The 26,894-nt window shown below is 36.2% G+C and overlaps 1 protein-coding gene across 1 annotated transcript in view; it reads left to right on the forward strand.

The window, feature by feature from the left end:
* The window catches only part of LOC126811202 (uncharacterized), a 240,449-nt gene that overhangs the window by 181,238 nt on the left and 32,317 nt on the right, over nucleotides 1-26,894 (forward strand). Inside the window, exons 3-6 of the mRNA XM_050536772.2 lie at nucleotides 10,902-11,120; nucleotides 11,317-11,412; nucleotides 12,328-12,648; nucleotides 13,320-13,388. Coding sequence (XP_050392729.1) covers nucleotides 10,902-11,120; nucleotides 11,317-11,412; nucleotides 12,328-12,648; nucleotides 13,320-13,388 — 705 coding nt within the window. The remainder of the gene's footprint in view (nucleotides 1-10,901; nucleotides 11,121-11,316; nucleotides 11,413-12,327; nucleotides 12,649-13,319; nucleotides 13,389-26,894) is intronic.

Consider the following 26,894-nt stretch of genomic DNA (forward strand, 5'->3'; position numbering starts at 1 on the left):
CACCCTCCTACGTCTGGCCAAAAAATCAACAGTGAACCTTGACTCATCTGAAAACATCACATTGCTCCAGCGTCGATTATCCCAGTGTTGACGATCCCTACACCAACGACGTCTTGCCTGAATGTGATGATCTCTCAAACAAGGGATCACGCGAGGACGTCGGGCGCGAAGGTGACCCCTATGCAGTCGATTCCCAATCGTCTGGCCACCCACTCTCACACCAGTGTCTGTTTGAAGACGAGCGCTGATCTGATTTGCTGTGATGACACGATTTCTCAAGGCCAAGGTACGGATAAATCGATCCTGGGCTTGGCGTTGTCGCCCTTGGTCGACCTGAGCGTGGTCTGTCCTGTACAGATTGTGTATCACGGTATCTGGACCATAGCCTGCTTATGACAGACTGAGAAACATTCATCGTCCGCGCCACAACCGCCTGTGTTGTGCCGATCTGTAGCATGCCAAGGGCACGTAACCTTTCATTTTGGGTAAGCCGACGCATATCAAAATTTGTTTTCTGGTCACTAAAACAATTAAACTGATGTTTCCACCCTGGAATTCAATGCCACAATGACTGTAACATTCAAAGTCAGAGTCGTGCAAATCTTGGGTTGGACCCCCATGATGATCCCAAGCATCACATGCATTCCATGCGGTAGCTATTGGTGCGTTTGGGCGTCACATGTAACTGGAAATGTTTCTTCTGTTAGGTCCTATAGTGACTTTTTTCGTAGTCATTTGCATATTTTAGTATTATGCCCCCAAAATCAAATATCCCCTACTTTTTTTGAATAGTAGTGTATGAAACCACCGTACAACGGTCAAAAGTATCAAGAGTGGCCAAACAAATGGTACTGTATATCGACGAATGTTCGAAATGGTCATAATCGGAACGTTTTGCATACGTATAAAGCAGACCTTTTTTTAAGTGGCAATATTTGAACTAAGGGTATTTTACTGTCAACCAAAATACGGAATTGGTGCTTCTAGGCTGAAAATAAGTTATTTTAGTAAATAACATTTAGTCGTAGAATTTATGTGCGAGGTCATTTGTCTACATGACGTCATCACTTGATATCATTGAAAATAAAGGAATCCGATGCGGCTATTTATAAGGAAGTCGCCTTCTTCTCATCAAAAATGAAAACCTAATGCTTGTAAGTATGTTTTAGGTTTTGGTAGTTATCTTAGACCTAAGATTCCTTTTTTGTCCCATTCGGAAAACTGTTTTGTTTATTCCTTTTCTAATTCGTGTAGATCTTTGAAACTGTGACAGGTAGAGTTCTGAATATTGATTTTCACATGTTTTAAACTGTTAGTGCTTATAACTATCTCGAAATTTATGAACAGACCCGAAGTGAAGTAAAACTTTAACGTGCACGAAAATTGAAAATCGGCACTAACTATACTCAGCCAAATTAAAAACTTGACACTCGGGACTTTTGTGACTAGATTTTTAATATTTGGTTTAAGGCAACTATTTTAGTGTTATGTTGTGCGCAGACGACCTTGACATCAACAGAAAGCAAGAATACGTCTCGCCGAAAGTCCTTGACATTGATAACGTTCGTGATGTCACAGTACCCCCCAAAATGAAATTCACAGACTTGGAGAACAATAGGAATAAAGTGTTCAGTAACGGTTGTGGCCTCCTCTAGCGTCTCGTACTGCCACACGACGACTTCTCATGGATCTCAGAATATTAGTAAACACTACCCGAGGAAGACGTCGCCACTGCTCAGCAAGAGCATGTTGAAGGTCCTGCAACGTCAGTGGTGGCTTCACTTGCTGACGAACACGTCGAACCAGTTCGTCCCAGATGTGTTCAATAGGATTAAGGTCGGGGCTAAGCGACGGCCAATCCACGACTTGGACACCGGCATTTCTTAAAAAATTCTGGGTAGCAATTGCTGTATGGGGTCGAGCATTGTCTTGTTGAAACGTTAGTCCAGGTTCATGTCTCTACATAAACGGAAGAAGAACAGGTTGCAAAATCTTATCCCTGTACTGGACAGCATTTAAGTTCCCTTCGACAACAACAAGAGGAGAACGCCCATGTGAACAAAAAGAACCCCAAACCATGACGCTGCCGCCACCAAATCGGTCAACTTCTCTGACGCATACTTGAGCGTAACGTTCATCTCGTCTTCGGTACACTCGGACCCTGCCATCGACAAATCTCAAAGTGAATCGAGATTCGTCACTAAAGACACCGACTTCCACCGTCTTTGAGTAATTCTTATGTGTCTTGTGGCCCACACAAGTCGGTTACGGCGATGAAGAGGTGTCAATATTGGTCCATTATAGGGCCTCCGAGCTCGAAGACCAGCAGCCTGCAAGCGATTTCGAACAGTTTGTGCAGTTACCCTTCCACCAAACATCTCTCTACTTGTGGAGGTTGCGGTGACAAATCTGTTTCTAAGATGACGTAATCGTATTGCTTGATCTTCCTGGAGTGACGTCACACGTGGCGCTCCCGCCCTTGGGCGGTCGGCAATAGTTCCAGTTTGAAGCACTCTCATTCTAAGATTAATTATTGTCTGGCGAGAACAATTTAAAGGCGCGGCATTTTCTAACAAAGATGAAAATAACAATTTTAATTTGTTTTTCCAGTTCAAGTTACGTGTGCGTGTTCAGTTTAAGCAAACTTGCATCGATTGACCTCACGAGTTTGTGTTTGTACGTGTTTTTCAGGTTTTTCATCTTTATATGCTCAAAAGTCACGTGATCCACGTGACTTTACAATTTTATGAAATTAAAGACTTCTTACTACTTACTATCGTTAGAAACACTTTAAAATTTATTTGACTTACCAGAAAAAATTTTTTGTTGAAATTCATCAGTGTCAAGTTTTTAATTTGGCTGAGTATATGTCAATGCCCAACCGATTTTCGAAAAAGTTATATTTTTGTACAGCTGGGGATATTGCGGATGCGATAACGGCCGAAGTGATATATCGTGTCGTTCTCATTTTTTCTTCAAAATTTGAAAATTTACTAATATTGTTATTTCTTGGAATTTTGAGTTTTCGATTACATATTTGGATTGTCGGCATCTGTTCGATTCTACCAATCTAGGATTATCATGATGTGAATTGTTCAGCTATATTTTTCAATTCCCTTCTATCGTAATGCGCATGCAAAGAACTTGTCAATATCTGAGTTATGCAAGTGAAAAATTATTTGGGGGGTGGGAGGAGTGGCGGGGATAGTCTTTGTCATGGATCTGGCGACCGTGTGACGCCTTGGCTAGGGTGAAAGCCTTCAGTCTTGCAAGCAAGTCTAGTTATTTTTTTTTTATTGGGGGAAGCTAGATCTTAGCAACTATAAGAGATAGAGGTTTGAAATTTGATTTTCTGTTGGAAAAGTGGTGTGCAGCTACTGCTTAAAGCTATTTCGAAATTTGTGCGCATACCGGAAATGCGTCAAATCTTTAACGTGCACGCAAATTGAAAATCGGCCACAATTCTGCTAATTCTCAACCGATTTTTCTGATATTTACATTTTTGCATAGCCGGAGACATTTCTGAGTTGATAGCAGTTCAAAAACGTCGAATTTTGAAACTTTGTCGCTTTCATTTTTTCGGTGAAAATTGGAAAATTTTCAAAATTTTTATTTTTGGGAATTTTGTAATTTTGATTACATTTTTGTATAGCGGACATCATTCCGATGCCAGCGATATAAGTTTTGTTTTGAAATTCGGATATTGATTTTGGTCGATTTTTGCGATTTTTACGAGTTTTAGTCAAATTTTAATAACTCAAAAACAGCTCCAACGATTTTTCTGAAACTGCAGGAATATAAAGTCAAAGGACTAAACCAGTTCATGAACTATAAATGAAAATTCTCTAATCACCGGAAGTAGTCAAGAAATGTATCTGAACTTTGACAAAATTCAGAAAAATGGGTGCCTGTGCGGAAAATGCGATGTATCAACTGTGTTCTTGTTGTTTAGTTAAATTTTTATATCGTTTAATAGCCAATTGAATTGTCTATCAGGTGGTTCTTCGGCGACAAGTTTCTATCCAAAAATAAAAAAGTTATGTGACTTTGAAAAGTAAGGTATTTTGCGATTTCGAGCATTTCTAGACGCATGTTTCTCGGAAACGCCCCCAACGATTTTTTTAAAACTTTCTCAGTCGAGAGTCTAATGAGTAGTGTATCTTGTGAACACATTGTACAATTTCTCTAATTGTCATGGGTAGCCTAAAACAGATCAAGAATCGAAAACGTCGTATTTTTACGATTTGGAGCATTTTTAGAGGCCTATTTCTCGAAAAGTCAACATAATTCGTTTTTGGAACTTCTTCTACAGAGAGGCCTATCGGTAGTGTTATACATAAAACGATTGTACAATAGTCCCAAATTTCAGGAGTAGCAGAACAAACGGATCGAAAATTGAACACGGCACCTTTCATTGTTAAGCGAAACATAAGAGGGGATACAATCTGTACGTTTTGTCAACGTATAGAGCCAATTCAAGAGTTCTTTTATCAGTGATGATATTTAAACTAAAATTATTTCAACTATGAGTGTTTTCTTCTATCCAAAATATGGGTTTAATGACCCTGTAACAGAAATAGTTGATAGCAGTGTGTAATAATTAGTCTTTGAATTAATATTGTTGCTTCTTTGTCAAAATTATCTTATACCGGTAATCATCTGGATAGAAATCGACGGCTCGCGCTGTTTATAAGAAAGTCCAATTTGTTATGCGGTTGCAGTAGTATCGTACAGTAGTATCGAATATTGTACCTGTGTTTAAAGGCATGACTTTGTTAGAGCATGGACTCTATCTGTAATTAAATTTTTATTAGTGACGTCAAATCTTTAACGTGCACGAAACCAGAAAATTGGCGATATTTCATTGAATATTCAATCAATTTTTGAACCAGTTACATATTTGAGTAGCTGACATGAACGCGATTCCGAAGTCCCGTGTACACATTGGTGTGACCGTAAAAGATCCCTTGGCGGTTGGAATTCTATATAAAAGAATACTAGCGCCGCTGTACGAGCATGTTTAGGTCTTTTTCTCAAAAAGGCAATCTAATATATTTTGGGGAACTCCTTCTACAGAGAGACTAATTGATATATATATGCGCGTAGGGGTCTTTAGTATTGGGAGACAACCCACGAGGTTGGACAGGCGACCCTACTCCTTGCCACGTACAACCGGGGATTCGAAACCACGCCAGTTGACTCAATGACAGACTTTATGATACAGCGCGCGCACGCTAACCATTCAGCCATCCAACCCCCTCCCAGAGAGAGAGAGAGAGAGAGAGAGAGAGAGATGGGGTTTAACATCCACTCGACACAAACTAGGTCATTTCGGGACTAACATATGGTTTATTTTTTTTATTTCAATAATTCGCTTGCGCGTAGGGGTCTTTAGTAGTTGGAAGAAACCGGAGGACCGGGAGAAAACCCACGAGGTTGGACAGGCGACCCTACTCCCTGTCACGTACAACCGAGTAATCGAAAACCCTCCAGTTGACTCAGTGACAGACTGTATGATACAGTGCAGTCCCAAAGGCTAGCATACCGTGAAAATTCCAGCCAGCATAATGTATCTATATAAAAGACATTTATTCCTACTGGCGATTTAGAAATATTACATGAAGAAATTCAAATCATAAGAACATAAACACGACTAATACACAGTATAATATTGATTATAAAAGTACAATGTATATATTGGTTACACTATATATGTCACAAAACAACAATCATTAGATAATTATAATTATTTACTGATTATATAAATCATTTTAAGATGTAGGAGTTATCAGTTGTTTAATTTAACAGTTATATAATGACCGTACGACACCTACCGATATTTCTGAAACGCCGGGACTATGAATTCGACGCACCACACCAGTCCATGAACTATAAATGAAAATCCTCTCATCACCGGAAGTGGTCTAGAAATTTGACAAAATTCTGAAAAATGGGTGCCTGTGCGCCAAATGCGATGTATCAATTGGTTGTTTACCGAGTACTTAAAGTATTATGTCGTATGATAGCCACGTGAATTATCTACAAAGTGGTGCTATAGCAACAAGATTTTATTGCCAACTAAAAAATTTATGGGTCTTTGAAAAGTAAGGTTATTTACGATTTCGATCACGTTTAAACCCATGTTTCTCGGAAAAGCCGGGGGGTTGGATGGCTGAATGGTTAGCGTGCGCGCGTTGTATCATAAAGTCTGTCATTGAGTCGACTGGCGTGGTTTCGAATCCCCGGTTGTACGTGGCAAGGAGTAGGGACGCCTGTCCAACCTCGTGGGTTTTCTCCGGGGCCTCCGGTTTCCTCCCACTGCTAAAGACCCCTACGCGCAAGCGAATTATGTAAATAAAAATTAAACCATATGTTAGTCCCGAAATGACCTAGTTTGTGTCGAGTGGACGTTAAACCCCATTTCTCTCTCTCTCTCTCTCTCTCTCTCTCGGAAAAGCCGCCAATGATTTTTTTCAAACTTGCTCAATCGAGATTCTACTGGGTAGTGTATTGTGTGAAAGGGCCACAATCTTTGAAAAGAAGTCGAAAAATCGTTATATCTGTAAATCTGCTTCTAATTTTATAAGGGAGGTAAAACTGTCCAATGGATCTTTCTGAAACTTCTGGTACAGGGAATTAAGTTCCCATACCACTTGCTAAATCTATCCCGATAATGATCCGTAAACAGGAAGTAGTCAAATAAATATTCGATATTTAAAAAAAAAGACAGTAAAAAAATCGGTGCTCTTGCAACAATCGGGATTTCACCGTCGGGTGTGACCGGATCAAAACATCTAAAGTATCGTTTGGTAGCTCGATAAATGGGCTATTGTATGACACACTTCCTGTCTGATTCCTGAAAGCCGGTTCAGTGCTGCTTGCAGGTCTAGTTATTTATTATTATTATTTTTTTTTTCGCCATAGCCTATTTCTCAGTGCTTGTAACAGATACCAATATGGAACCTAATTTCCTATCGGAAACCATGTGGTGGCTACTTGATAAACTATTTTTGAAACTTCTGCGTCGACCGGAAGTGGCCGAATTTCGTGCGGTGCATAAAAATTAAAAAACGGCCGTAGCTTCGTCAATTCTGTACCTATTTTCATACAAATACGATAGCAGTTGAAAATTTTGAAATTTCGAAAAATGAAAAATTTTGTTTAAAAGACAATTTTTGTTATTTTTAAAAAATTTCAAATTTGACCTACATTTTTGGATACCTGAAGACCACCCGATTCCAGAAATATAAGTTTCATTCCGAGTTATCGCCCTTTATTTTTCGATTTTTTTCGAATTTTCTGCCCATTTCCCAACCCTTATATTTTTTGGAAAGGATAAATCGATAGTTCTGAAAGTCCTGGAACATAAAGCTATATTGTCAGACCGCTGCATAAAGCAATTTCAAAAACGATCCGGAAACCGGAAGTAGTCGAAATAATGATAGATATTTCGAAAAAAAAAGCAAAAAATGGGTGTTTTGGGGAAAAACTCGATTTCTCCATCCAATATCAATGGATTAAACGAATTAAGCTTTCGTTGAGTGGCCCGAGGAATGGACTGTCGTATGATGCCCAATTTATACGGATACTATGACCAAGCAGCAAAATATGACAAACTGAAAATCAAGTATTTTCTGATTTGGGGCGTTTTTGGACGCCTGTATCTCGAAATCTTAACAGCAACTTTTTTTTTAACTTTCTCTATCGAGAGTCCATTCGATAGTCTTGTGAATTATGCCATCCAATAAGACTTTGAAATGTCTGAAATACGATAAAAAAGGGACTGAAAATCGAAAAAAGTCGAAAAATCGTGAAATTTTGCAAAATGCTCTATTACTTTATTATTTAAACAAATTTTTACAAAAAGATTACAGATTCGGATAGCTGACCTAATTACGATTCTAACGATGTATAATATGTATTGAGTTATTGAAATTTAATTTTCGATATTTTGACATTTTTGCATTTTTGGCACCTTTGAACATAGGATTTCTCAGGGTCATTTTATCTGATCAGATAATGTAATATATCATTACAGAGCCCTGCCGCTATTTAATTGCCCAAACTGGTTAGTAAAACTATTCCGACAATAATCTCCATACCGGAAGTATTCAAAAAATGAAAAAAAAAGGTTAAGAAATTGTCGCTCTTGCGAAAAGCTGGATTTCTCGGTCAGATATTACCGGACCAAAAGAAGTAAAGTGTCTTTGGATAGCCCCATTAATGGACTATTATATGGCATCTCAATGGTACGATTTCGATGGTTAGAAAATAAATTGTGGTACGCCGAAAATCTAGTATTTTCCGTTTTTGGAGCCTTTTTAGACGTCTTTTTCTCGAAAACGACAACTCCGATATTTCTGAACCTTTTTTAACGCAGAGTCATATGGGTGGGCTATGGCGTGAGTCCAACAATAAAAGCATTGAAATAACATAAGTTGTCCAAAAAGAGCCTCAATCCTTGAAAAAAGTTGAAAAATCCTTAGATTACTGAAAATGATCTTCTAATTTTCTTTCTTTGGAAAACAGCTGAATGGATCATTCTGAAACCTCTTGTACAGAAGGTAAGGTAACCAAACAACTTGTTAAAGGTATCCCGACAATGATCCAAAAAACGGAAGTAGTCGAAAAAATTTCGGATATTTTGAGAAAAAAAACCCGTAAAAATTAAAAAAATGGAGATTTTGCGAAAAAAGTGATTACTACGACAGATTTCACCGAATCAAAACAACTAAAGTGTCATTGGATAGTTCGAACAATGGACAATCTTATGAGATCTAAATGGTAAAAATTCGCGGGTTAGGCAATATATAATGGAACGCTGAAAATCTATTATTTTCCTTTTTGGAGCCTATTCAGACGCTTTTATTTCGAAAATTTTTCTTATTTCCTTTCTTAAACTTCTGTTACTTAGAGTCCTAACGGTGGTCTATGGTGTGAATCCAAATTTAAAAGCCTCAATATAGAATATATAGTCCAAAAGGGCCACAATCTTTGAAAAGAAGTCGAAAAATCGTTGTATCTGTAAATCTGCTTCTAATGGTATAAGGGAGGTAAAACTGTCCAATGGGTCTTTCTGAAACTTCCGGTACAGGAAATTAAGTTCCCAAACCACTTGTTAAATCTATCCCGATAATGATCCGTAAACAGGAAGTAGTCAAATAAATATTCGATATTTAAAAAAAAAAAGACAGTAAAAAAAATCGGTGCTCTTGCAACAATCGGGATTTCACCGTCGGGTGTGACCGGATCAAAACATCGAAAGTATCGTTTGGTAGCTCGATAAATGGGCTATTGTATGACACACTTCCTGTCTGATTCCTGAAAGCCGGTTCAGTGCTGCTTGCAGGTCTAGTTATTTATTATTATTATTTTTTTTTTTTTGCCATAGCCTATTTCTCAGTGCCTGTAACAGATACCGATATGGGACCTAATTTTCTATAGGGAAATCATGTAGTGGCTACTTGATAAACTATTTTTGAAACTTCTGCGCAGACCGGAAGTGGCCGAATTTCGTGCGTTGCATAAAAATTAAAAAACGGTCGTAGCTTCGTCAATTCTGTAACTATTTTCATACAAATGACATTTTCAGAAACCCTGAGTCTTTTCTCGGACGATAGCAGTTGAAAATTTCGAAACTTCGTCGCTGACTTCTAGCGTTCGAAAAATGAAAAATTTTGTTTAACAGATAATTTTTGTTATTTTTCAAAATTTTCAAATTTGACCTACATTTTTGGATACCTGAAGACCATCCGATTCCAGAAATATAACTTTCATTCCGAGTTATCGCTCTTTATTTTTCGATTTTTTTCGAATTTTCTGCCCATTTCCCAACCCTTATATTTTTTGGAAAAGATAATTCGATATTTCTGAAAGTCCTGGAACATAAAGCTATATAGTCAGACCGCTGCATAAAGCAATTTCAACAACGATCCGAAAACCGGAAGTAGTCGAAATAATGATAGATATTTCGAAAAAAAATGGGTGTTATGGGGAAAAACCTGATTTCTCAGTCCAATATCAATGGATTAAACGAATTAAGCTTTCGTTGAGTGGCCCGAGGAATGGACTGTCGTATGATGCCCAATTTATACGGATACTATGACCAAGCAGCAAAATATGACAAGCTGAAAATCAAGTATTTTCTGATTTGGGGCGTTTTTGGACGCCTGTATCTCGAAATCTTAACAGCAACTTTTTTTTTAACTTTCTCTATCGAGAGTCCATTCGATAGTCTTGTGAATTATGCCATCCAATCAGACTTTGAAATGTCTGAAATACGATAAAAAAGGGACTGCAACTATTTATTTTGGTACATGTCCTGACCCCCCCCCCCCCCAATAGGTGTAGTACCACACACACACTTGTTAATTTTTTGTATGTAAATACTCTACAGGTTGCAATAATTAACAGATTTTGTTCAAATTCATCATATCAATCATTTCAATAACAGAGTGGTACTTATTTATATTGTTCCAAATCCAACCCCCCCCCCCCCCAGGGCAGAGCCACGACTAATTTTTGTATTTATCTTCTACAAGCTTCAATTCTGAATGGACCATCTTGGAACTTTGTATATTTATTCCTTATACGGCAAAGACAGCAACTATTTATTTTTGTGCATGCTCCACCCCTGGGGCGGTGTCACACCCACTTTTTTGTCAGTATATAGTCTCCAAATTTAGCAAAACAAACCCATATCAATGAAAGCAGGAATGTGGACGTATATTGCAGCGTTAGCGATGCTCTGGTGTTTATTTTTTGGTCTAGTATTGGTGCATTTTAATTTTTTTTAGTCAATATAAGCATAATTTTGTATACGTGGGGAACTATAGTTGAAATCTGAGAAGCATATGATCAAGTCTTTATATACTTTTTTTTAAACTTTTCAAATTTGATAGGAGCGAGTGAAGGAGGCATCATCAAAGATATTCCATACAGGTGAAGAAGATGAAGAGATGATAGAAGAAATAAAACCAAAGAAAAAAACAGGTAAAAAAAAGAAAAGTGGAAAGGGTAAGAAATCTAAGAAAGCAGTGGAAGCAGAACCTCTTGACAGAAAGAAGAGTTATGCTATAGAACGTGAATCAATTAGAGAACAACGTAGATTAGAAAAAGAGGTAAAAAATAATTGTATTTGTTTGTAACATGGCCCGTTACAGATATTATAATTACTATATTGCCAGGAATGCACTGGAATTGTACCAATAATATATATATAATAGAGCAATTATTAAAGATAGCAAGTTTCCTTTTGATATGTGACATAGTTCATTTTGTAAATGATTCAATAACCTTGTACTAATATATTTGTAGGGACGTATAAAAGAGATGAAAGAGTTACAGGAAAAAATAATGTCGAGACAAATAGAAAGAAAAACTAGGGAAGATGAAGCAGAACATAGAGCTCAGGTATGTAGAAAATATTTGTTTACACTTATTTACTCATAACCGCATTATCTTTATTATCTATCTATATCAAATTAATTTAGCTTATATGATCAGGGCAGTATTTAGAGGACCTGGGTCATTGCACTTGTGAGGCCCCTCCCAATCGCCCACCCTTGCAACTAGACTGTGGAAAGACATAAATGACTTAAGATGTCATTGATAATTACTTTACTGATTGAAAAAAAGGTGCGTTAAACTTTACAATGGGAAAATACTTTTGCAATAACCATACTTTGTGAAGATTGTGGAATAAGTTTTTTAAGAAAATGAAATGGTAAGTTTACTCTTAAGAAATTCTTTAATTAAAAACCCCTAAAAACTTGAATTTACAAATTGTATTGCCTGGGAAGTATTAATAGGATGATCATGACTACCTGACAATGACAGTGTGATACTTTTAGATGCTACTAGTTGACATTAAACAGTCAGTTTTAAAATACTGAAAAAAAGAAACTGCAACCGTCAAATACAATAATACTTATAATTTGATAAAGGTCTGTATGAGATGGAGAGTGCTTTCTCCTAGACTATGGCTTTGTCAGTAAGTTTCAGGTCAACATCTTCTGGATATGCTTCCATCAACAGTTCAACACCTTGCTAAATTCCTTGCTTAGATGCTGCCAGATTAGCAAGAAAGAACATTTGTGCAACATCACTGTACATTTCGTAACATCTCTGTACACAGTAGCTCTTCTTAAATTGGTTTCAAATGCATCACATGACAGCATGTGCCAGAAAGGCCTAGGACCGAGCTTAATAACCATACTGAACTGACCATGATTCCAAGAACATATTAATATACTAACTTATTTGACTTAAATGTTTCAATTTTTGATAAAATATGTGTGTCCCATTAATATTTCTGTCCCTTTAAAGGCCCTGGCAGATGAGCAGTTAGCTTTACAAAAGGAAGCAGCCGCCATTAAACGCGATGAAGAAGAAGCCAGACAACAATTGGCTGCAATAAGACAAACTCAGAGAGCAGAGCGTGATACCAGGAGAAAAGCTGAACAAGAAAGAAGAAGACGGTTAGTGATAGCTAGACGACAAAAAGAAAAGGAGATGAGAGAAAAAGCAAGACAAAAAGAATTAGAAATGTTGGAGAGAATTGGTGATGCTGAAACCAGGTGGGAGTTGATAGGGGAAGAAGAAAAGAAAATGGAAGAAGAAGAAAGAGTAGCTCTAGAGAGTTTAGAGGTTTTTATTTTTCACATTATTATAAAACTTTTTATTTTAACCATGTTATCTTCCCAAATAAAGTGTAGTGCCAGATCATCTTTAGGAAATAAGTATTAAAGACCCTTTTCAGGTAGCTGTGATACAAGGAAACCGTCCGAATGCCATATACCAGTGTCAGGTAGTCTCAACAAAAAGTAATAAAAAAAAAACATTCATGTGCCAAATATCAAATCAATTAGAATCACGAAGCTAGAAACAATCTTGTTATATCGATATCATATATGTAATGAAACACATTGTGAGTTGATGTGTTTTTGACAGATTAGACTACACATTAAGTCAACCAAACCAATGTCGACTGAAATCTATATTATTTATCACCCAATAATACATTCTACAGTAGATATCGCTTGTCTGATAAATTTCATAATCTACTGCGATATCTCCTTACATGAATTTGATTGGTCAGTTCAAAATGATGTATCACTACGCCGTAATGTAATCAGGTTCAGTAAAATTGAAATCTACAGCGAAGAATTATATTTGTGCATGTAAGAAGGGATTGGGTGATAAATAAAATCTCCTACTTGTCTTTTTTCATACCAAAAAGACTCGTAGGAGATTCTCTATATGTTTTTAATATTCTCCATATTAAGAGTTTACCACATGTATCTATTATATTTTTACAGGAAGAACTAAATGAGCAACAGCTTTTATTAGAAGAAGAAGAAATAAGAGCAAGAGAATTTGAAACAGAGGTTTGTAATTATTATCAGCCATGACAAATTAAAAGTTAATATAGAGTAGAGTGTATCAAATATGGCTTGGGAATTCAATGCACAAAGTACGTTTTAAAAAACTTGTGTCCTTTTGGCAACGCTAAACCTTAATTCAGTTGTGTGACGAAGATACCAGAACACACATATTACTCTACAAAAATAGTAGGGGATATTCAGAAACAATTCAAAACTGCGGAAATGCACTGCTGTTTTTATTAGAGGTAACCAGTGTTTGATATGCTGTATTCGTTACTCCTCGGTTTTATGGAAAATACGACTAACGAATTGGTAAATAGCGTTCGTAACTACAAAAACTGGCTCGGAAGTCTTGATTTCTACTGGAGAACTGGGGTAGCTAAAACTATATCGAGTTCACGATATATGACGTAATAAGATGGCAGTTATACTATACGGTAATTATACGATTTTTGTAGTTATTTGTTTGTTGTGGATGTGCATATCGGTCTGAATACGTGATTTATAGAATTTTACATACTGGGATACATTTTCTGAACAATGACAAGAAACACATTAAACTGAAAACAAGAAAAATCCGGGTTTCCGTTTTGTACTAACTTGTTAAAAATTATTATACTGTACAGCAGTTCAGGTTTTAGGACGGTACGGTCTATTATCAATCAACAAAAATGTTCCAGTTACTGTGGTTTAACGCCCACTCGGCACAAACTAGATCTTTTCGGGACTTGCGTCCTACATTTCTTTGAATTTAAAATGTCTACATACCGTAACAATTAATAGGGCATATGCTAAGCTAATTGACCGTGCCTCTCATTGACTTTATCTAATTTTTCACGGCTTAATGTACGATAAATTATTCTTAGGTTGATTATTTAACATTTAATTAAGAAAACTAAACCAATATAGACCATCAACGGTTATGTAGATATTTCTTAGCTTGAATTCAATCGGATTTAAAAGAGGCCCATCAAAAGATTGATCAATAATTAAGGGTTGCACTGGCCTGTTTCTATCGTTTGCCGAACGATGATAAATTTTCAATTCATCATATCTTTGTAAATACTGAATCGAACTGAAACGTCTTTGGACTGATATTCCTTTTAGGGATTTAAATTTCACTAATGTCAGTAATGGTCATTAGGGGTTTTAATAATCCTTGAAGGGATAATGACAGCCATGTTGATTTTCCCACTTGTGCACCCGAACACGACAAGTGTGGTATTTACTATTTCTTAGTGCAAAACACTATATTTCCAAGCGGTAACGAATACAGCATTAGTAACAGGCCAATTGACTACGCATGAACATAAACAGTTCATATGGGGGGCTTATCTGACGGCCCCATTTCACTCGCAAAATAAGAGAAAATGGACGTTTTTGATTTTTGTCTTAATCAGTAATTGCTCCACCAATCCTCAGACATTCAGCAGTTCGTCGTGGCATGCTCCAAATCAACCGTCCAATCACGATTTGGGGCAATCTGACCCACACTTCTTGCCGTGCCACGGCCAATTCTTGCAGTTGACGTCGACGAACACATCTCCCGATCATGTCCCATACATGCTCTATAGGGGAAAGGTCAGGACTCATGGCTGACCAAGGCATATGGACAATACGGTGACGCTGGAGGTGGTGCACTTTCTCGTTCACTGATTTTGTATCCCCCGTGCCCTGGAATGGCTATGTTTTGTACATACGAAAAAGCATTTGTTTGAATTGAAATGGTCATTTATTTGCCTCATATCATTGACTAATAACAAATACTGGGCAAAATAAATAACACAATTTTTCCAACATGGAAATGAAACATACTAAAACATAAAATATATTAATATCAAAATGGTTCAATATAGCACAAATACAATTTAAACATGCATTAAGTGTCCCCTTGTGCAAAAGATGGGGTATCTACTACGGCACCAAAAAAAACCCCAAAACATGTTCATAATTAATACTTATAAAATTCACCCTTATTCAAAATTGCAATGGCAATTGAGAAGAAATAAAAGGTATAAAAACTAGGTATAAAATCCACAATTATAGAAAAAGCAAGGAAAAGTAAACAAACAATTGAAAATCGTTATATGTGTAAAAACTAACTGGTGGAGGAGGGGAAGGAAGGTGGTGTTGACAACTCTTATCTTAAAAAAAACCTGTACTATTTGTGTTGACAACATTTTCTTTGCTGCAGTCTTGCCTCGTGCTTTGTTCAAAATGAAGCAGTTGAGGAATGATAAAAAGAGTTACCTCCCCTGCACTGCAATACAAATTCTATTTCACAATATGAAATAGATCTTATTCAGTTAATAGATTGCCATGCAGAAAGTGTTAAATACCATCAAGATTCATCAAAAACCGCCCAGTTTGAGCTACCGTTTAGTTTGACATTGGTTGTCTAGTTTATGAAACTAAATGGTCATAAACTGGATGACCAATATCAAAACTAAACTAAATGGTCATAAACTAGATGACCGATGTCAAAACTAAATGGTGTTTCTTAAACTAAAAGGTAGCAAAAACTGGGCGTTATTTGATGAATCTTGATGGTATTTAATACTTTCTGCATGGCAATCTATTAACTGAATATGTGTATTAGATTATAGATGGTAAGCTCAGTTTCTTTCCTTTTTTCATCAAATCTGAATGATACCCGGTCCCTAGTGTAAAGACCCCTACGCGCAAGCGAATTATTGAAATAAAATTGAAACATATGTTAGTTCCGAAATCTCTCTCTCAACGCTTTCGGGCCACCAACACCACTGATGATCGCCCCCGAACTGGTAGACCAAGGGTTACCACAAGGCGACAAGACCGCCATGTTGGGCGACAGCACGTGCAGATATAGTGCGCCGACGTCTCACCCGAGAGAACATCCAATGCCGTAGACCTTACCATGCACCGTTCCTCACCCCTCGTCATCGACGTGAACGTCTACAGTTTGCCCAACAGCACCAGAACTGGCGACACAGGCGATGGAGAACTGTTCTGTTTCACAGATGAATCGGTATTGCGTATCAACTGTAGATGGCAGGACCAGAATATGGCGTCGACGTGGCCAGCGTTATTCTGACCAATGTGTCATGGTACGAGACTCATGGGGAGGTCAAAGCATAATGGTTTGGGATGGAATCGGCCTGAACCAGAGAGTGGATCCTGTGGTTTTCCAAAATCTTGGTTCAGGGAGAACAGTGCGCTACATCGATCAAGCTCTCAGACCCCACGTCATACCACATTTCGCACGTCATCGAAACAACGTTTTCCAGCCCGTGCCCACACCGCCAGAGTTATGCACTGGCCAGCCCTTAAACCCGACTGAACATCTTTGGGATGAAATTCAGACGAAAGGTGTTTTTTAACGACCACAGGTTAGTCAAAGTGGTTTGCATTGAACCAAATTTTCATCTTTAATGTCCATCTAATTCAAATTGATTACCCTAATCAGCCCTTAAACCCGACTGAACATCTTTGGGATGAAATTCAGAGGAGACGAAAGGTGTTTTTTAACGACCACAGGTTAGTCAAAGTGATTTGCATTCAACCAAATTTTCATCTTTAATGTCCATCTAATTCAAATTGATTACCCTAATCAACGAATTTATCGACACCGATTTCCGAAGCGATTACGTCTAATCGCCAAATCACCTCTTGGTGCAATTTGACGATTTGATCGTGTGATCACGTGTTTTTGACAACATGGCGTCCATCCAGCAAGAAGAACTCTTTACAGTTGAGTTTGATGGGAAATATTATCAAATGACTGCACGACAAGTTGAATTTATTACAGCAGGTAAGACCAGGGGCGTTTCTCTTGTAAAAGCCGACGAAACCAATTACTTAGCTTACTTCTTTTACCACTGACATACGTAAACAAGGATTATTTTGTGCGTTGTCATGAACACACTAGCCTAGGCTGCCGAACGAGCCCTTGAATTCCTACAGAAATCCTGATCAACACAAAACTAAAACACCGGATAAATTCCCGTAAACGTTTTTTCGTTATCAATTCTGATAATGATGCAATAATGTTAAAAACAGATGCTTCTGATATACCAAAGACATCAGCAACTCTTATTAGTGGACACTGTGTAGCTGCATAAAATACGTATGTCAAAATTTGTTTGTCAAATGGTATATATATGTTTGTCTGGTATATTGGTCACCCATCAAAGGAGCAAGAACGTCACACGATTTTTGAAACGTAGATCATTCCATTCGGAATCTAGCTTTAAACTCATCCATGGAATACTGTGGAACAGTAAATTCCACAAAATGTCCGATACGAGGACGGTCTCTTGTTTTTAAATGCTTCAGAGCTTCAGTTTTAAGGGAGGAGTCGGACAAGCTTCTTTGAAATAGACCGTGGGAAATATTGTGTTTGGGTCGGACGATTACAGAAGACTGGGACATTGTTGCAGAAAGAAATGTTAAAATAACACGTTTTTTATTACTTATGTTGGCCATATTTGATACCTAATCGGTACATTTAACGAACGCGCCAAAGTGCTTTGAAATCGAATATACTGTCACGTGACTTCACCACTAAATGCAAAGCGATTTAACAGGTCGATAAAAAAAGCCTGAACTAAAGTCGTACCGAGACCAAACACAGCCGATGGATTGCGCCAGGCTTTTCTGAGAGTGTGGTTCCAGGTGCCAATGGCGTTCATCGATCGTCTGGTCCACTCCATGTAAAGACGCTGCGCTGCTGTTATTGACATTCGCGGTGGACACACCAGATACTGATGTATAGACTGTGTACAGACTCTAAACCTTCTCGTAATGTCTTAGAATTGTGATGAATTAATCACTAATGTGTCAACATACTGTTCACCAAAAATTGCTTTGACCCATTTAGTAAGTCGTTTTCTAGAATGATTTGATTAAAGTGTATCTCTGATTATGAAATCGCACTGACGTTTTTTGGTTTTTTATGCTGTTTAGTATATGTACATTTAAACCATAAACTTTTTAGCACAACACAAAATTGACATAATCCTATCTAAAATCCGTTAAAATTAGCCACTGATCAACCGATTAAACCTGAATGAACAATATACTATAAAGGCTGACAATGATGTACTATCCACCCTTGCTGTTATACCTATATTGTGCACAAGTTGCATGCCAGATTGCAGTTGACAATTCAGATGAGTTTGGGGGATCCAAATAAGACAATTAGAAAATGAGTTTAGGGGATCCAAATAAGACAATTGAAAATGAGTTTGGGGGATCCAAATAAGACAAATAAATTGTGAACATAATTTAGTTATAAAATTCAGATGTAAAATAAAATATGATTGTGACATGCAGTCAGTTGCAAGTGTGCTTATGTCGATCATATCAGCAACTGAAGACAACTGACATCAACTGAATTCGGAGCGCTCATGTCGTCGACTCGGAACTGATAGCGATTACGCTTAACACGTGACTGTTAATTTATTCATCGCGTGATCAGCAAAATGGCAAATAACTTAGAAGCACCCCAAGGTATGGTCAGTCTTACCACAATTCTATTAAAATATTATTGTCGACATCATCAACATTTGAAAAGTGTGTTTCTTCGTTCGATTCCCTTTGCTTATTTGGACACAGCTCACCAAATAGTCTTTCTCTCCCTTTTCCTTTTTACCCTTTTACATGGTGATTTTTGTTGACTTTTTGGTGTAGAATCGAAGAAAAGGGTTTGAAAATACATTTTCTGTCAGGTTTTGGTGATTATTCATGATTTTGAGGCGGAAGGATACACGAGTTGAGAGGTTGGTTAGGTTGAAATGTAGGGCCGAAAATTGCATGTTTACTTGTCTCTACTTCCGGCTCCAGCTTGTGTATCTAAAGTTTTTCATGAAGAACCGCATACGTGCTTTTGGGCAAGAGGTTGCCACATGTTGTTCCATCTGTGGTAGAAAGCGTTCTACCCAACGAAAATTTTGGAAAAAGTTAGGGCCAGTCTAAGAGACGAGAATTAACATTAAAGTCAATGGGAAATCATTAGTGATCTGTGGTCATTTATAAAGTCACATGACACGTGTCTCTTATCACGTGATGTTATTTCCATGGAAACGAGTTGATACCAGTTGTAAGAATCACAGAGTAAAAATACACAGAGTGGCGACTGCTTCATTTGCATACAAAGTAGGTCGCGCACTGCATCTTGGGTTTTGTCTGTAATGTCACTAACCATGTCGGCTAAAGAAGACGCTTCGCAGTTGAACAGATGAAAATACTATAATACTATAGATAATAATAACAGCAGTATATATCATCAAAATTTTATTTTGTAAGAGTACATATTTGGTGAAAGGTGTTTTCATATTTGATTGATTAATTGAGCCTATTTCTCAGTGCCTGTAACAGATACCGATATGGGACCTAATTTTCTATACGGAAACCATGTGGTGGCTACTTGATAAACTAGTTTTTAAACTTCTGCGCAGAACGGAAGTGGCCGAATTTCGTGTGGTGCATAAAAATTAAAAAACGACCGTAGCTTCGTCAATTCTGTACCTATTTTCATACAAATGACATTTTCAGAAACCCTGAGTCTTTTCTCGGACGATAGCAGTTGAAAATTTCGAAATTTCGAAACTTCGTCGCTGACTTCTAGCCTTCGAAAAATGAAAAATTTTGTTTAAAAGACAATTTTTGTTATTTTTAAAAATTTTCAAATTTGACCTACATTTTTGGATACCTGAAGATCATCCGATTCCAGAAATATAAGTTTCATTCCGAGTTATCGCCCTTTATTTTTCGATTTTTTTCGAATTTTCTGCCCATTTCCCAACCCCTATATTTTTGGGAAAGGATAAATCGATAGTTCTGAAAGTCCTGGAACATAAAGCTATATAGTCAGACCGCTGCATAAAGCAATTTCAAAAACGATCCGGAAACCGGAAGTAGTCGAAATAATGATAGATATTTCGAAAAAAAAGCAAAAAATGGGTGTTTTGGGGAAAAACTCGATTTCTCCATCCAATATCAATGGATTAAACGAATTAAGCTTTCGTTGAGTGGCCCGAGGAATGGACTGTCGTATGATGCCCAATTTATACGGATACTATGACCAAGCAGCAAAATATGACAAGCTGAAAATCAAGTATTTTCTGATTTGGGGCGTTTTTGGACGCCTGTATCTCGAAATCTTAACAGCAACTTTTTTTTAACTTTCTCTATCGAGAGTCCATTCGATAGTCTTGTGAATTATGCCATGAAATTTTGCAAAATGCTCTATTACTTTATTATTTAAACAAATCTTTACAAAAAGATTACAGATTCGGATAGCTGACCTAATTACGATTCTAACGATGTATAATATGTATTGAGTTATTGAAATTTAATTTTCGATATTTTGACATTTTTGCATTTTTGGCACCTTTGAACATAGGATTTCTCAGGGTCATTTTATCTGATCAGATAATGTAATATATCATTACAGAGCCCTGCCGCTATGTAATTGCCCAAACTGGTTATTAAAACTATTCCGACAATAATCTCCATACCGGAAGTATTCAAAAAATGAAAAAAAAAAGGTTAAAAAATTGTCGCTCTTGCGAAAAGCTGGATTTCTCGGTCAGATATTACCGGACCAAAAGAAGTAAAGTGTCTTTGGATAGCCCCATTAATGGACTATTATATGGCATCTCAATGGTACGATTTCGATGGTTAGAAAATAAATTGTGGTACGCCGAAAATCTAGTATTTTCCGTTTTTGGAGCCTTTTTAGACGTCTTTTTCTCGAAAACGACAACTCCGATATTTCTGAACCTTTTTTAACGCAGAGTCATATGGGTGGGCTATGGCGTGAGTCCAACAATAAAAGCATTGAAATAACATAAGTTGTCCAAAAAGAGCCTCAATCCTTGAAAAAAGTTGAAAAATCCTTAGATTACTGAAAATGATCTTCTAATTTTCTTTCTTTGGAAAACAGCTGAATGGATCATTCTGAAACCTCTTGTACAGAAGGTAAGGTAACCAAACAACTTGTTAAAGGTATCCCGACAATGATCCAAAAAACGGAAGTAGTCGAAAAAAATTCGGATATTTTGAGAAAAAAAAACGTAAAAATTTTAAAAAATGGAGATCTTGCGAAGAAAGTGATTACTACGCCAGATTTCACCGAATCAAAACAACTAAAGTGTCATTGGATAGTTTGAACAATGGACAATCTTATGAGATCTAAATGGTAAAAATTCGCGGGTTAGGCAATATATAATGGAGTGCTGAAAATCTATTATTTTCCTGTTTGGAGCCTATTCAGACGCTTTTATTTCGAAAACTTCTCTTATTTCCTTTCTTAAACTTCTGTTACTTAGAGTCCTAACGGTGGTCTATGGTGTGAATCCAAATTTAAAAGCCTCAATATAGTATAAATGGTCCAAAAGGCCACAATCTTTGAAAAGAAGTCGAAAAATCGTTATACCTGTAAATCTGCTTCTAATGGTATAAGGGAGGTAAAACAGTCCAATGGATCTTTCTGAAACTTCTGGTACAGGAAATTAAGTTCCCATACCACTTGTTAAATCTATCCCGATAATGATCCGTAAACAGGAAGTAGTCAAATAAATATTCGATATTTAAAAAAAAAGACAGTATAAAAAATCGGTGCTCTTGCAACAATCGGGATTTCACCGTCGGGTGTGACCGGAACAAAACATCTAAAGTATCGTTTGGTAGCTCGATAAATGGGCTATTGTATGACACACTTCCTGTCTGATTCCTGAAAGCCGGTTCAGTGCTGCTTGCAGGTCTAGTTGGCATTATATTGCATATTATGATATATTCCAATGTAGAGTACTGAGTACTGTAGGCCTAGAAGTAGATCTATAGGTATATCTTTAGGCTATCTAACTTATGATAATATGACCTCGCGCTCTAACTTGTCTAAGCTAAATCAAATCAAGGTAATTTCGGGACTAACATGGTTCAGTTTTATTTCAATAATTCAATTGATGGGCCTTTTTTTTAGCAATGACTGAGTGAGGGGAGACTGGAGGACCCGGAGAAAACCCACGAGGTTGGACAGGCGACCCTACACCTGTCGCGTACAAGCGGGGAATCGAAACCACGCCACTTGAATCCATGACATGTCATAGTCATAGGTCTAATAAACGTATTAATATCCGGTAATTTAAATTGTAGATCTTTTTTTAGTAGTTGCGGTTTCGCGGGACAAGAAGTAGTTGCGCTTCGATGTAAACTAACTCCTTACTTGCATTCTTTATCGCATGCTATCTAGTATTTTCCTAATTTTAGAATTACATGTAGTTGTGATTTTTAAAGCGGAAATTGCAAATTTTCTAAGAAAGTCAAAACGTAATTATTTCTGTCTTTTGCTCAATAGGTTGTCAACTCAATAGGTTGTCAACTCACAATTATACGATCATAGGTGTCATTCTCACACTTAAAACTCATTTACACAGGAAATAATAACACAATTACCTCCCAATTACCTCCCTTGTTTTCTATTCTCCACCATGGGGTAGCTTTTTCAAACGTTTGAAAATGAAGAGGAAAATGATATTTTTTCCAATTTCTCAGCTGGCAATAAGTGAATTATAGGATTAATAGGATTATTCTTTAACAAGGTAGGACTGTTTATGGATACCATCTATTTTCAGGCTTTATTTTAATAAATTTTAAAAATATAGCTTAAAAATTTGCAATTTCCGCTTTAAAGGATCAAATTTTAAATCGTAAGCTTTACCCATTAAGTCTGTAGTTGCACATGTTCTTTTTACATTCTATATTTTGTGTATCGAAAAATGTGATTCTATGTAGGTCTACAATTACTTGTGGTAAACAATTTAAGTGTTAAGTATATGGTATGTTATGTACCTTTCCAAATTTCATAACAAAAATATTATTTTTCTCATTTTTCAGTTGCAATAAGCTTTTAATACAGTAAGCCTAATACTGTTATGCTATTCAAAATAACATTTCCCCTTTTACTGGTAGGCTTTAATCCGACCAATAAAATATTTACTGAAGCACTGTCACTAATTTTAAACCATTCAGTAATTCAAAATAATTTTAATTTACTCTGTCATTATCTAATAATAGTATGCTGTATGGTTAACTTCAGTTTTCATGGCAGATAATTCCATAAGTATACAGTATAAACTAAATTTTCTATTTCTAAATAATCAGTTGACAAAAAAAAATCACAAAAATAAAAGTAACTCTGAACACAGATCAGACCTAATGTCATGGATATCTAGAGCAAACTTCAGATTTATAATAATTTAAAATATTCTTGTGTAGTAGTGTAAAATGGATAATTTCATAGTGTTAGGGGGCCTATAAAGTCCGTCAAAACATTACATGACACCCAGAGCAATATGCAAAGTATTCATTCTAAAGTTGTTTTTGGTTTATACTTGTTTGTAAAAAGAGAAACCAATCAACTCAAATAATGTTTATTGAAAAATTTTATAGGCCTATTTCAAATAGAATTTTAATATCGTTAATTATTATTTTTTTTTTTTTTAAAATGAAAGCCTACATTAATTAATAGAACAAAAAACATAAAAGCACACAGTGAGTCAACGTTGGGGCCAAAGGTATTTTATCTTGGAAAACAACCAACGGCTCAAATCTGTTTATTGGGAAACGTTATATGCCTATTTGAAATTCGATTTTAATATTCTTAAATTATTTTTTTATATTTTAATGAAAGCTTACTTTATTAACATAACATAAATAAGAAAATCACACAGTAATAAGCTCTAGAAGACAAAGGTAAATCATGTTGATGTTGAGTAAAATATGCCTTATCCAAAAAAGGGCGTGTCACTTTGACATTTCAAATGCTCCATTTTAAGGTGTATGGAAATTACATTTCAAATCTGGGAATCTGGTGGATTAGTTTTAAAGTTTTTAAAATCGACAATAATTTACGGCCTTATAGACCAATTCATAAACCGTCACAAATGCCGTCTCTCACTTCATTCCGGGCTGTACCACGCTTTATCTATGCATGTTTTAAAAATATGAATCATGTTTTATGAATTCCCGAAAAACACACACAACTAACGTATGATTGTATGTGATAATTCTCGGTAGTTTTGTTACCGAAAATACTATAAAACTACGAAATTAAAGAGATTTAGTTCACCGATATAGATATCGTAACGTCGTTGAGCGAACTGTCAGTGTGTGTTTATTACAGACAATTCCTAAGATGCATTGCGCGTCGCTGTGTTACTATGGGCCGTAATGCGAGTCGCCACTCTGTGTATTTTTACTCTGTGGTAAGAATACTCACACAGAGTAAAAATACACAGAGTGGCGACTGCTTCATTTGCATAAAAAGTAGGTCGCGCACTGCATCTTGGGGTTTGTCTGTAATGTCACTAAACATGACAGCTAAAGAAGACGTTTCGCATACGAACAGAAGAAAAGGTAAACATCCGAGTGGTGGATATGGTACCCAGAGTGGGTCCTATGCCGGGTGTTTTAATTTTAGGGACTATTGAGGGATTTAAAATATTCAGCATTCCTGAAGAAAAAGAGCTCAGTCTACGTCGCGTCGTCTACTACGAGTAGGCCTACGATACGAGTCATCGTCGAGTGCTAGGCCTAGTGCTATAAAAAAGTATAAATATATAATAAATACTGAGCCATAATAACATAGATCTAATAGATTATAAGAACAGCAATATATATCATCAAAAATTGTATTTTGTAAGAGTACATGATATTTGGTGAAAGATGTTTTCATATTTGATTGGTTAGGCTTAATTGGCATTATATTGCATATTATGATATATTCCAATGTAGAGTATTGAGTACTGTAGGCCTAGAAGTAGATCTATACGTCTTTATCTTATGATAATATGACCTCTAACTTGTCTAAGCTAAATCAAATCAATGTGCGATTAATGTAATGTAGGGGGAGACTTCAGAGACTAGAGGGACACTAGGTAATTTCGGGACTAACATGGTTCAGTTTTATTTCAATAATCCACTTGATTGATAGGTCTTTTTTTAGCAGTGAGAGGAAACTGGGCAACCCGGAGAAAACCCACGAGGTTGGACAGGCGACCCCACTCCTTGTCTCGTACAAGCGGGGAATCGAAACCACGCCACCTGATTCCATGACATGTCATAGGTCTAGTAAACGTATTAATATCCGGTAATTTAAATTGTAGGCTCTTTTTTTAGTAGTTTCGCGTATGCGAGGCAAGAAGTAGTTGCGATTCGATGTAAACCAAATCATTCCTTGCATTCTTTATCGCATGCTATCTAGTATTTTCGTAATTTTAGAATTACATGTAGATGTGATTTTTAAAGGATCAAATTTTAAATAGTAAGCGTTACTGTCTGTAGTTGCACATGTTCTTTTTACATTCTATATTTTTTGTAAAAACAAATAAAATCTACAAACACAATAATAGACTTACAGTCTACCGAATAAAATAAATTTAGATTCATATTTTGTCATTAAAAGCAATTGAAAAAAAAATCTTGTGCGAGGGAACTAACTATATTTTCTGAAGAATCTGTTGTATTCTGACAAAAGGATAATGGACAAGCCTAATTTTTTCTTTCTAAGATTGTGTATCGCAAAATGTGATTCTATGTAGGCCTACAATTACTTGTGGTAAACAATTAAAGTCTTACGTTTATGGTATGTTATATTTATATACCTTTCCAATATTATTTTGCTCAATTTTCAGTTGCAATAAGCTTTTAATAAAACAGTAAGCCTAATACTGTTATGCTGTTCAAAATCACATTTCCCCTTTTACTGGTAGGCCTTAATCCGACCAATAAAATATTTACTGAAGCACTATCACTAATTTTAAACCATTCATTAATTCAAAATATTTTTAATTTACTCTGTGATTATCTATATAGTATCAGAATGCTGTATGGTTAACTTCAGTTTGTATGGCAGATAATTCGATAATAGTACACAGTATAAATTAAATTTTATATTTTCTAAATTATCAGTTGACAAAAAAAATCACAAAAATAAAAGTAACTCTGAACACAGATCAGACCTAATGGCATGGATATCTAGAGCAAACTTCAGATTTATAATAATTTAATATGTTCTTGTGCAGTAGTGTAAAATGGACAATTTCATTAGGGGGCCGATAAAGGCCGTCAAAACATTACATGACACCCAGAGCAATATGCAAAATATTCATTCTCAAGTTGTTTTTGGTTTATACTTGTTTGTAAAAAGAGAAACCAATCAACCCAAATAATGTTTATTGAAAAATGTTATACGTGTAGGCCTATTTAAATAGAATTTTAATATCTTTTAATTATTTTATTTTTTAAAGATAAAAGCCTACATTAATTAATAGAACAAAAATCATAAAAGCACACGGTGAGTCAACGTTGGAGCCAAAGGTATTTTATCTTGGAAAACAACCAACGGCTCAAATCTGTTTATTGGAAAACGTTATATGCCTATTTGAAATTTAATTTCAATATTCGTAAATTATTATTTTATATTTTAATGAAAGTTTACTTTATTAACATAACATAAATACGAGA

Source organism: Patella vulgata, chromosome 2 (assembly GCF_932274485.2).
Source record: "Patella vulgata chromosome 2, xgPatVulg1.2, whole genome shotgun sequence".
Classification (NCBI taxonomy): domain Eukaryota; kingdom Metazoa; phylum Mollusca; class Gastropoda; family Patellidae; genus Patella; species Patella vulgata.